At 33.2% G+C, this 12326-nt stretch overlaps 2 protein-coding genes across 2 annotated transcripts; both read left to right on the top strand.

The window, feature by feature from the left end:
* On the top strand, positions 1–3343 carry LOC127724091 (uncharacterized). Its single transcript, XM_052230952.1, has 2 exons — positions 1–86; positions 2795–3343. The coding sequence occupies exons 1-2, from the start codon at positions 41–43 to the stop codon at positions 3331–3333; spliced, it is 585 nt and encodes a 194-aa protein (XP_052086912.1). The 5' UTR covers positions 1–40; the 3' UTR covers positions 3334–3343.
* Positions 3344–8589: 5246 nt separating this feature from the next.
* LOC127724093 (peritrophin-55-like) lies at positions 8590–11463 on the top strand. Its single transcript, XM_052230954.1, has 2 exons — positions 8590–8702; positions 10866–11463. Exons 1-2 carry the CDS (start codon positions 8621–8623, stop codon positions 11228–11230), a joined length of 447 nt encoding a protein of 148 aa, XP_052086914.1. The 5' UTR covers positions 8590–8620; the 3' UTR covers positions 11231–11463.
* The last annotated feature ends 863 nt before the right edge of the window (positions 11464–12326 follow it).

Consider the following 12326-nt stretch of genomic DNA (forward strand, 5'->3'; position numbering starts at 1 on the left):
GTAATTTTGAAATGTAGATAAAATATATCTACACGCAGCAATGAAGATGAATATTTTAAAAGTCATCTTGTCGATCTATTTTTCAGGTAAGTCATTTAAAATGTAATTCAGTTTGGGTTGTGAGGACTTCATTCATTGTTTATTGATTGTCATTTTTCTTTTTCCAAAAACCAGTTTTGTACATATTCTTTAAAAGGTTCCTCGGACATTTAAAACATAAAATATATTCAAATTTGCCTGCCGTATAGAATTAGAAGACTGGAATAATTGCCAATGAGACAACTTTCTACCAGTGACCAAATGACGTTGAAGTTAGCAATTATAGGTCACTCTACGGCCTTCGACAATGAACAAACCCCATACTACATAGCAATCTATAAAAGGCTCCGAAATGATGAATGTAAAACAATTAAAACGAGAAAACTATCAGCCCGATCAATTTACAAAACAATAAACGAAAAGCAAATATGATATACAGAAACAAACTACAACCATTGAATTACAGGCTCTCGACTTGGGATAGGCACATACAGAATGTGGTTAAACATGTTTGCGGGAGTCCATCCCCCTAACCTGGCACAGTGGTTTAACAGCACACCATAAGAACAAACAAAAACAAAATTAGTTTAAAAAGGCTTGAATCATCATAACTGGTTTTTTTTTTATCTAACAGTCTAACTGATTTTACACATCTGACAAACAGATTTTTACTAATAGATATTAGCACGCTACAAAGACAATGCATGCAATGTTGTATGGTATTGACAAGGGGAAAAAGAGTTGCATTTGTTAAAACCTCATTAAAAGTGCCATTATAAAAAGTCCTAATGATGTCATGATTTAGGTGCAGTTTCAAATATTTTATTGATAAATCAAATTGGTGGAAAACAGGCATAGTTTTTTTTATATAGATTAGACCGATGGTTTTCCTGTTTGAATGGTTTTACACTAGTCATTTTTCGGTCCCTTTTATAGCTTGCTGTTCGGTGTGAGCCAAGGCTCCGTGTTGAAGGCCGTACTTTGACCTATAATGTTTTACTTTTACAAATTGTGACTTGGATGGAGAGTTGTCTCATTGGCACTCATACCACATCTTCTATCTATGAAGTACCTATATGTACCCCCTCCAATAAAAAGATGAACGAGACACAGATAAAAATTAAAGAACATGTATCAACTCATATGTTTGTAGTACGTGTCATAGATAATGATTGTCTATATGATCCAGTCTACCTAAAATGAATCCAGGAACTTTATATATACTAGATATTTATACTATCTATATAAATACTAAATAAATTCAACTGAACCGGATACATTGTAGGCGGGGTGTAACCATTACATTTAAGCACATGGTCAGCAACAAATATCACACATTATACCATTTGACAGTCTGTCTTATTAGATATACAATTCAAAGATTCTAGATGCCTATGTTTCTTTCATTAATAACAATAGTATTCATTCAGGTAAAGGCAATATATACAAATACATAATAAGTTTTAGAAACTTAGCTAAATACAACCTTAAAATATAGCAACGGTTGTGACTTTAAACAACTTAGATTTTTTTTCATATGGGGTCCTTATAGTCTTGATAATGAAATAATTTATAATTCAATTTTACAGCAATATATAGTATCTAGGAACCACAGCTTAAAAACATTCGTATAAAAAGCAATCTAATAAAATATGAAATCTGCATCTGACATTGATCTGAGTTTACTCATTAGGTGTTTTGTTTACTTCAAACTTAAATTTAATTTTTGAATTCACATGAATACCTTTTACATGATCTGGCAAAGCATTCCAGTTCTTACTGCGACTTAAAAATAAAGAAGAAGATTCTACACATTTGACATTTGGAACATAAAAACTGTAAGCAGTGTTCTAGTATTCCTATTCGAGGAAGTTCTTGAAAAACCATTTTTTAAATATTCTGGACATTTGTCGTGAAAAACATTGAAAACATGATTCAGACGAAGTTGTTTCACTCTGTTACAAACATTCGATAATCCCAATTTTTCAAATTCATTTACATTTATTCGTTTTCTCTGAGGAAGATGTAGTATAAGCCTTATAACTTTATTTTTTATTAACCTGAAGCTTGTTTGTAAGTTTCTTGGATAAACCTTCATACCAACAAGCACATGCGTAATCAAGATGGCATTGTATTAATGTAGTACACAATTTTTTTTTTCTAGATTGTTGATACAAACATTCTTTAATATATCTATATGAAATTTAAGCCGCTGATTGGCCTTCTTTATTATATTATCAACAACCTGTTCACCAGATTAAAATTTGTCCAACATGATACCTAAATATTTCACGTTTGATTTACTCTCAATTTCAATAGTATATCATTCAACAGAAAAATCACTTTCATTAACATTTTGAAGTTTTCTTTTTGGTCCTAATAAAATACTCCCAGTCTTTCATAAATGTAGAACCAATTTATTATCAACAAGCCAATCTTTAAATGATTTTAACGTAAGTGATAGCTTTCTAGAAATGATTTTTGGATCTGAATGTGAAAAAATTTCATACAATGATTACAATAATTTTTTTATGACAATAAAATAATACAATACAACATTATAGAGCAACGAATAGTCAGTGCATGTACATTAGAGAGAAAACTTAATAGGGGAGACAATCAAGTAATATGTAAGGATTATTTCCCTTTGAACAATATCTAATATACTTTCAAAATAATAAAGTTAAGCATTATAATGTGATAAAATATTTGCTTTTTATGTTTGGGCTTTATATCTCTTCTACGTTTTTTTTAGGGATTATTACAGTTACTGATTCTTCATCATATGGTCCAACTATAGCTGACGTTGATATATCAAATGACACTTCCACTCAGTCAACCCAAGTTGCAACACATGGAATAACAGTGTCATCTTATGGCGCATCTTCCGATTCATCCGAAGGTACCACACAAGGAAACTCAACCAATATACCTTACATAACTGATACGACAGAAAATCCGAACCACTCGTCTATTACAACAGCCGTTAGGACGTCAGGTGCTCCCAAAACATCAAATCCGTCGGCTGTTCCAGAAACGTCGAATCCGTCAACTGTTCCAGATAAAACAACAATTACTGTACCATCTACATCGAGTAATCCAACAACGACACATGGTCATTCGTCGGGCGATGGTTCTGGATTTAATGGGTTATCCTTTGGAATCGGTATTCTGGCTGGTGTTATAGCAACATTTTTGTCGATACTTCTTGTTTTTCTTTATCGTCGTCGGCATCCATATGAAACTTTATCAAATTTAGACTCAACAGCTTCAATAAACTTTCTGAAAGATTGAAATTGTAAAATAGATCTGGGATGTATTATTAGATTTTTTATTTCGATACAAAATTCAATATAAAAACGGACTGTCTTCTCTTTTTTTCTAATTGCTAGCTTGTACCTTTTATATCATACTTTACCTTAAGTTTTTTCTCATTGTTGAAGGCTGTATGGTTTCCTATAACTTCTGACATCAACTTCGTTTGAACTTTGGTGCATAGTTGTTTTATTGGCAATCATACCACATCTCCTTATTTTTATTCATAATTATTATATTAACAACATACAAAGGTTCTTTAAAACATTAAAAAATACATATAAGAACAGATGAATGAAGTGAATACTAATTAATAGACATAGGTTGATAGTCGAAATTTAAATTCGTTTATGTAAAGCATGAATGCATGTACAAAATGAAAGTGATTAATGAGGGTCTGGTGTGTGTCTTTTACAGAATAGAGGATAAACGGAACGAAATAGAAAATAATGGGCATGTTTAACCCCGCCACATTCTTTATGTGCCTGTCCCAAGTCAGGAGCCTGTAGTTCAGTGTGGTTGTCGTTGGTTCATGTCTGTCATATTTGTTTTTCGTAAACTGTTTTGTTATAAATTAGGCCGTTTGTTTTCTCAATTGAATTGTTTCATATTTTTCATGTCGAGGCCTTTTATAGCCGACCATACGGTATAGGTTCTTCTCATTGTTGAAGGTCGTACTGTTGCCTATAATTGCTTACATCCACTTCATTTGATCTTTGGTGTATAGTTGTCTCATCGGCAATCATACCACATCTCCTTATTTTTATATAAAAAAACAAGATATGAGAAAAACGGGGTGCTATGATATAAAGAATGGTGGATAATGGACCAAAACAATAACGAATAGAGAAAAATTGCCTAAAATTAAAGAAAAGAAGACCTCCCCTCCCCCCACCCCCATTCAGACCCTCGGTTATCAGGTTTACAATCATAATAAGACATAAAACACAATGCATGGTTGAAAGACAAAAATTTAAAAAGTCAACAAAACGCTATACAGACAACTTAATATTTAGCAATAAACACAGCTTTAATAAGCATTTTTATTTTGTAGGATTTTAATTAAAAGGTGGATGTTTGGTTGAGAGGGCGTGTTATATGTTTTAAGTGATACCTTAGTTTTAGATATAAAAAAAAAACAAAACAAAGAACAAAAATAAAAAACGATGTTTAGACGGATTTTTTTGAAAACTTGTTTATTAATGTTACAAAAGATTAAATATTTGAAGCCCATTTAAAATGGAAACTATTTTTTTTTCTGAAACAAAACGAATAAGTTAAAGAATACTTTTTACATAACTTAACCTGTATTTCTTGTCTCGGCTTGACGGAGTCAAAAAGCGAGATATATGTATGCTGTTTTCGGCGTCGTCGTTGTCAACAATGTATCAGTTTGTTTTTAGGTCAGTTTAAGAGGAACCGTTTGTGGTAGGACAATACTAATTGTATTGCAGTTGTATAAGCATCAGCACATTTCATTTCAATGGAGAATATTTGGTCCTTACCCTCAGTCATGGTCTATTGTCTTATAGGGAGAGACATATCTCTGTGTTTACAGTTTATTTCTAATTATTAACTCTTATTGTTCTATAGATCCTGCCAATACATTTATTTTGGCATTGTGCATGGACATCCTTTTTTCAGACTGCTTATGACTCTTTACCATTATTCCGTTGGAGGTATGCTTATTCATGGGAAGCCTGGTCTGTTTGATAGTTGATATTGTGATTTGAACTAGCTTTTAGTAAATGATAGTGCTCTTAGATAAGTACTTTGTGTCTTTTGGCTTTTTGTTATTTATTTTTTCTTCTGGTGAGTGAAGCATTTTACAGTTTGTTCTAATGTTGTACTATCACACCACTTAAAAATACGCACAAAAATGTTTAACCCTACCATATTCTTTATGTGTCTGTCCCAATAACCAGCTAAGTGCTGTCGTTGGTTACCAATTGTCATAATTGTTTTTCTATCAAGACATGCAAAAGAGAGATAGAAAGTAAGTTAGACTCATCAGATCACTACTTAGCATGCAACAACAACAACAAACAAACCAAAACAATGGTGTATCGTTGTCACATTGGCAATATTAATCATATCGCATCTTTTTGTTTCTATATCGTATCAAAGTCAGAAATCATGAAAAGGTAATAAGCACCTAATCTATCAATTAAATCATTTGTTGGTTCCCATTCTAAATGCAAGAAAAGAGTCGATTTAAGGATACTCATTTTAGTATCAAAAATCAGTTTTGCAGTTAATGATTGCCATGTTTCAAGAGGTATGTGTTGGCTTGTTAATCTGACGGCAGCCAAATGGAACATCCATATGCAATAGGTGGTTGGATTATCAAATTCCACGCAGATAGCATCCGTAAAGGATGTAGTATGATTAAAAGATTCATGTCGCATTATTCTTCAATTAGGCTTGCGCTCGAAGTAATATTTTAATTAAATGGTAAGGTAAATAGTCCACTGAAATTATCAATAGCTCTTTTGTGTCGTCTCCTGTCTGAGATGGAGGTATCCAAAACTTAAACAGTTGATTATAACGATATCAGAGGTCTATATCTTAATTAGATTGAACTTTGTTATTTGCATAGTTACTATGTTGAGAACGATCTAGTCCAAGATTCAACTTTCCGCAGTACTTTGTGTTTTTTAATAACTGCGTGGAAGGCATACGTCATGCCAAAGTTGAGGTCCGACAGGACTATTCCTTCCAAACCTTCGAATTCCCTACGGCAGGCAATACGTTTGTCCAGCCCCTTTTACTTGCAGCAGCTAACTTCTTATGAATCAAAGTTTGGATGGGGTAGTCATGCCAGATGTTAAAAGTTTACATTGGCCTAAATAAATAACAACCGAACAACAGATAAAAATATAGGAGGTATTGTTAATAGCAGGTCAAATATAAATTAAAGTACTGAAGTACTGAACATCGGATGACCGCAAGTTCTTGTGGATTGTCAAAAGCACTTGTCACAGAAAAAAATCACAACTCTATACCTGAAACTGAGGTAAATGTACAGAGATATTTTTTTTCTGAGACAAGTTCGTGCGTGGATGATGAATAAATGACAGGAAATTCAACCTCACCGTAATAACTATTATATTGTAGTTGTTATATATTATATCAGTATAACAGTTACATATATATATAATTTTCATCCATTTGTATATCATTCTATTCTACTATTCTAATAATAGTGCAGTGCAAGTGCATGGTAGACACTCTTCTGTAAAAATTCGATTTTTTTAAAAGATTGGATATGACTAGGCATTCATATTTTCCCGCAAAAACAATCTTCCATGCAGGGTTACCGATCCTTGCCGGGATTGTCGCAAAATGTTCTTGAGATATTCTTCCGCATGCTTTACCATATCAACGATTTTTTACTTATATATATATATCTAACGACAAAACATTTTCATATTATTAATTTATGTTCTGAACAAAAATATTGTTATCAGTATTCATTGAAGAGATGTATTAATAACAAACGACAAGGAATGTTATTTTGCACTGGTTAATATCCGCGTATTTATCATGTTTATAGATCGGTTACAAACCCAAAACGAAAGTTACGTAATGGAAATCTAGGCGATAGCAATACATCGGAATGCCCTCACGGTCATCGCGATGTAAAAAGGTGTGCACCGAGGATTAATATTGGGCCCGTTACTTTTTAATCTTCTACTTTATTAAAAAGGGTAACTTATACAACTATGCTGACGACAACACTTTGTCTTTCAATTCTCCAAAATATGAGGAACTTGCTACAGTTATAAAATCTGAGAGCAATATTTTGATTGACTGGTTTCAATTGAATGTATGCAAGTAAATCCTGACTAATCCAAGGCTATTGCAGTTGATAAAAACTCAGCGGAAAAAATGTATTTCTTTTAAAATTGGAAATAATTATATGTCTTGTGGAGAAACAGTCAAGCTTTAAGTGTAGATATAGATTTGATGGTAAATTTTAATAACCATATTAAAACCATATGTGAAAAAAAGCAGTTCAGCAACTTAATATCTTGAAGAGAATTGGTAGAAATCTATGTAAACTAAGCAAACTTACTATTTTATACATTTATATTGTTAAACTTTAACTTTTGTCCCTTGTCTTGGCACTTTTGTGCTGTTGTCGACACAAAGAAAATAGAAAAAAAAATCAAGAAAGGGCATTACGATTTGTATATTGTGATTATGTCTCTACATATTACGAAGAGCTTTCAGTCAAGGCAAAAATACCTAGCCTACATCCAAGGAGGAAAAAACAATGGCACTGGCACCTTACAAAATTTCACATGATTTTATCAGACTTAATTAATACACAAAGGTCATTATAAGTAATTTCAGATACTCTAATCTCTTATAGAATAGTAAAGCATGTTCCTGTGTTGCATGAAGATATTGACCACACCGTGTTTGTTATTTTTTTTTTAGTTTATTCAGCTTCTTGAGTTTAACTTATTTTAAGTGCTAATAGTTTTATAGTTGCTAAACTATATACTTTTATGTTTGACTACTCCTTTTAATGTGACAAATGTGTATGTATAAACTATTGTATGTCTTGTGTTGTCCTATTGTGCCTGTACTCACTGTAATATAATAGGCATGTCTATAATATATTATGTTTGTCGTTTCAAAAGCTTTATGAGTAATTAATATCTATATTGTTATTGTGAAAATTTATTGCATTTAGTCTTTAATTCTTTGCTGAGAAGGAGTGTTATCAGACTCCAAATGACGTTCTATGTCGTTGCAAGTCTTCTGTTTTATGCATGATTAGTTTGGCGCGGTTCATCTTACTGTTTGCTAACTTGAGTATGGGCAAACGCTTGGTGTTTTAAATGTTGGCGTTCTTACGTTAATATTGTATCCAGGGGCGCATCCAGCCATTTTTAAAAGGAGGGGGTCCAACCAATGATAAAGGGTGTTCCAACCATATGTCTCCATTCAAAAACATTGATCGTAAAAAAAAGGGGGGGAGTTCCAACACCCGGAACCCCTCCCCCTGGATCCGCCACTGGTACCACGGAAAATTTAGTAACGCATCGGTCTATAGTTTATTAATCAAATAGTTTGATTATCGTTAAATTGTTATCTTTTAATAAATTGACAAGATTAAAATGCATAATCTTCTACGTAACAAATTATCTATCAGTAAAGTGAAAAATGAATGATTACGTAAATTTCGTTATCATCTTATATGACACATGACCGTGAGGACAGTAACAAAGTACAACACTTTTCACCATCCACCATGAATTGCAACTGTCAACTTTTATGTATTGTCATTTTAGGCGCCTGTATATCAATAGTTAATGGAGCTACAGTATCAACAGGTAAGCAGGTATCAAGTGGATTCAAGAGCGCAATTATTTGTAATGCATTGTTACATAGGGTACCACTGGTGTTCCATATTTTATTTCTTGAAGAATAAACAAACTAGAAAAAATGGGTTGCAGTTCATGTTACTAGAAATGTCAGTGTTGAATATCAGTCAAAATAAAAGTATATAGTGATGTTGTAAAAGTTGACCTTAAATGCAGTGGAAAAAACGTCTATTTTTTTCAGTTAATGAGGAAGGCAAATCTTTAATGGCTCATACGTAAAAAACGTTGAATATATTTTCTACACATTTTATAATACATGTGTATGAATTTAATTTTCTGTTGTTTTTTTTTAACCCATAATTCCAAACCTGTATCATCCAGTATCACCAAGAGTCGCACAAGGTTTTATTCTGAGTACCATCTGATAATCGCAAGAATCGAACCTCTGTAATTTAAAATTTCGAAGTATTCTGCTTCAACTTGAACAGCGTTCAATTTGTTGAACCTTCAAAATAAAAATAAGTAGATGTGGTATGATTGCCAAATGAAATAACTATCCCCCCACAGTCCATATCCATATGAAGTGTTTGTAAGCAACTACAGATCACCGTAGGCGTACGGCCTTTAACACTCGGAGCAAAACCCATACCATATAGTCCGCTTTTTAAATGTTATGTCGGGGCCTCTCAAATATTTATATGTTCAAAGAATTAAGCCAATACAAACAGATTCAAATATATGATAGGAGCATCTCTATACCGTGTTCTCGAAAACTCATGGTCCAGTCAATCCTGACCACCAAAATACAGGTAACCAATTCCAAGTGCAGTGGTGGTCCTGATGTCCGACTAAAAGTTTGTGATGGTTTTATTCTTTTTTAAGCTTGCTGGTACATAGTATAGCTTCTTAGTACGATGTATATCAATACTTGATATGGAACCATATAATTATTATTCAAATTGGCCTTATTTAATTTAAACCTGTGGAATTAATTGATAGAAAATTGTTACTGCAAATACTGAACTACAAAATTTTCACTGGAACCATTAGATTTGTAGTCTTTATGACCACCGGGCTAAAAAAGATTTCGAGAACACTGTTTTAATTGGTATCTTATTATACTCCCTTTTAGTAGAAGGGCTATTGAAGTAATCTCGGCGTCGACATCTCAATAATTTAGTAACAAACACTATAATGCTACATGATTGAGAAGCTGTTTTTATGAGAATGTTAAATTATTGAAGAAACTGTTAAACACTCCCTTACCGATTTTTCTGGTCAATTTATTCAAAAAAATATAGGCCGGAAAAATCAGATTTTAATAAAATTGAGATTGGAAATGGGGAATGTGTCAAAGAGACAACAACCCGACCATAGATCAGACAACAGCCGAAAGCCACCAATGGGTCTTCAATGCAGCGAGAAACTCCCGCACCCGGAGGCGTCCTTCAGCTGGCCCCTTAACAAATATGTATACTAGTTCAGTGATAATGGACACCATACTAAACTCCAAATTATACACAAGAAACTAAAATTAAAAATGATACAAGACTAACAAAAGCCAGAGGCTCCTGACTTGGGACAGGCGCAAAAATGCGGCGGGGTTAAACATGTTTTTTGAGATCTCAACCCTCCCCCTATACCTCTAGCCAATGTAGAAAAAACAAACGTACAACAGTACGCACAGTAAAACTCAGTTCAAGAGAAGTCCGAGTCCGATGTCAGAATAGGAAACAAAAGAAAATAAACAAAATGACAATAATACATAAATAACAACAGACTACTAGCAGTTACTGACATGCCAGCTCCAGACCTCAATTAAACTGATTGAAAGATTATGTCTTCATCATATGAATATCAGGCACAATCCCTCCTGTTAGGGGTTTAGTATTATACCGTCATATAATATATGAGAAAAACATAACCCGTGTCATGCCAACAACTGGTTTTAGAATAAATATGTTTAATTCCGATGCAAAGACCCTATAAGTGAATCAATATTAAAGCCAAAATATGCAATCTTTAATGACCTGACAACAGTATCGTAACTATATCCCTTCTTAGTAAGTCTGTTTAAAGGTTTTGTTAGCTTTTGAGGTGAATACTGACATTTTTGTCCTTTGTAAATGTATCAATCATACCTTATTTTTAGATTTACCTTGATTTTTTCAGCTGCTGTCTCTGTTACTAGTGGCAATGATACATCTATCGTACCAATAGAAACGACATCAAACCCTGTTACCATGACAACAGGAGCAGGGACAACATTAAATGCTCAGACAACACAACCACCAAAAACCGGGGATACTACACAGCCATCAAAGCCCACGGAAACTACACAACCTTCCACAAAACCCGCTGCCTCTACAGGAACAACACCAAAGAAACCAACCACAACCATAAAACCAGGACGGAAATTTGACGGTCCATCTTTTGGTGGCGGTTTTGGTTTAGCTGCTGGCTTAGTAATAATATTTGGAATTGGATACTGCTGTTATACAAGACGAAAAACAAGTGGTGGATATAGCCAGTATTAATAATTTAGTGAATGCAATAAGAATGCAATGTTTATTCAACCATATTTTCTGGTTAATATGTGAACATTTAATGTTTTGGAGTTTTGCCATCCAAATTGAGCATCTATAGAACACGGCAGTTAAAAAAGGATCTCATTTCGTCCATTGTTATTCTTGTTTTGCCATATATACTTGGCACCATGAATTCGGTATCAATGGTGCATTTTTATTAATTAAATGTTTTACGTTATTGATTTATGTACAATTACATTTAGTGCATCAGCGAAGCCAAAAAGGGGATTGAAAAGTTTCAGTGCAATAGTGTTATAAAATGTGAAAACTTCCTGACAAATACGCTACAAAACTTACCAAAATAAGTCACCAAGCATGTTTTACGCCCAACCATCCACATCTTTGAAAAATATGCTGTTTTCACTTTGTATGATTTTAAAAGTGTTTTTTTTAGAATTTTGAACGGAGATGACTATCTTATTCGTTTGTTTCTTATGGGGTGATGTCTTTCTTTTTTCTCCGTTTTTTAGAGAGAAAAAAAGCAGTATGTATGCCTTTTGATTACTTTTGTGGATTGGTTGCTATTCAGTTGAGGTTCCTGTGCACATCCCTTTTTATTCATACAATTTTTCGATATGTTGCTTAAATTTCAAATTGTTTGCTGCTCTTAATTTAGTTCCCTCTTCATGCAAAGCGCAATTCAGATATATGACATATATACATGTACATGTAGGGCATATCTCATTTTTCAATCTCCAGTTGCTTCACTGTTCCACTGTAATTTAGTCTCAATTTGCAGGTAAAGGGATATGGTCGCTTTCCCCTGTATTTGTTTGAAATTGAAATAGTCTAAATAATCTACCTTAAATATAATTTAACAGTTGAAACATTATTTCGTTTTTCGCAAATCACAAAAAGGAATTTCCAACACACATAATATATATATATATGTATGATCAAGGATTTGTACAGTGAAATATCCGGAAGTCACGGACAAAATAGTATTAGAAATAACTTAAATTATGAGTCTGGTGAAGAGGAACCCTAGGGATCCGGTACTGGAAATCAACTCTAAGTAACTCTAAATATACAAATCCTTGATATG

This window comes from Mytilus californianus, unplaced genomic scaffold (assembly GCF_021869535.1).
Source record: "Mytilus californianus isolate M0D057914Y unplaced genomic scaffold, xbMytCali1.0.p SCAF_14, whole genome shotgun sequence".
In the NCBI taxonomy this organism is placed as follows: domain Eukaryota; kingdom Metazoa; phylum Mollusca; class Bivalvia; order Mytilida; family Mytilidae; genus Mytilus; species Mytilus californianus.

What these genes read in the sequence shown, in the direction of transcription:
- LOC127724091 (XM_052230952.1), top strand. Translation starts at nt 41, where the DNA reads ATGAAGATGAATATTTTAAAAGTCATCTTGTCGATCTATTTTTCAG. An exon ending in CTTGTCGATCTATTTTTCAG is followed by an intron (nt 87 to 2,794) that starts GTAAGTCATTTA and finishes CGTTTTTTTTAG; the next exon opens with GGATTATTACAGTTACTGAT.
- LOC127724093 (XM_052230954.1), top strand. Translation starts at nt 8,621, where the DNA reads ATGAATTGCAACTGTCAACTTTTATGTATTGTCATTTTAGGCGCCTGT. An exon ending in TGGAGCTACAGTATCAACAG is followed by an intron (nt 8,703 to 10,865) that starts GTAAGCAGGTAT and finishes TGATTTTTTCAG; the next exon opens with CTGCTGTCTCTGTTACTAGT.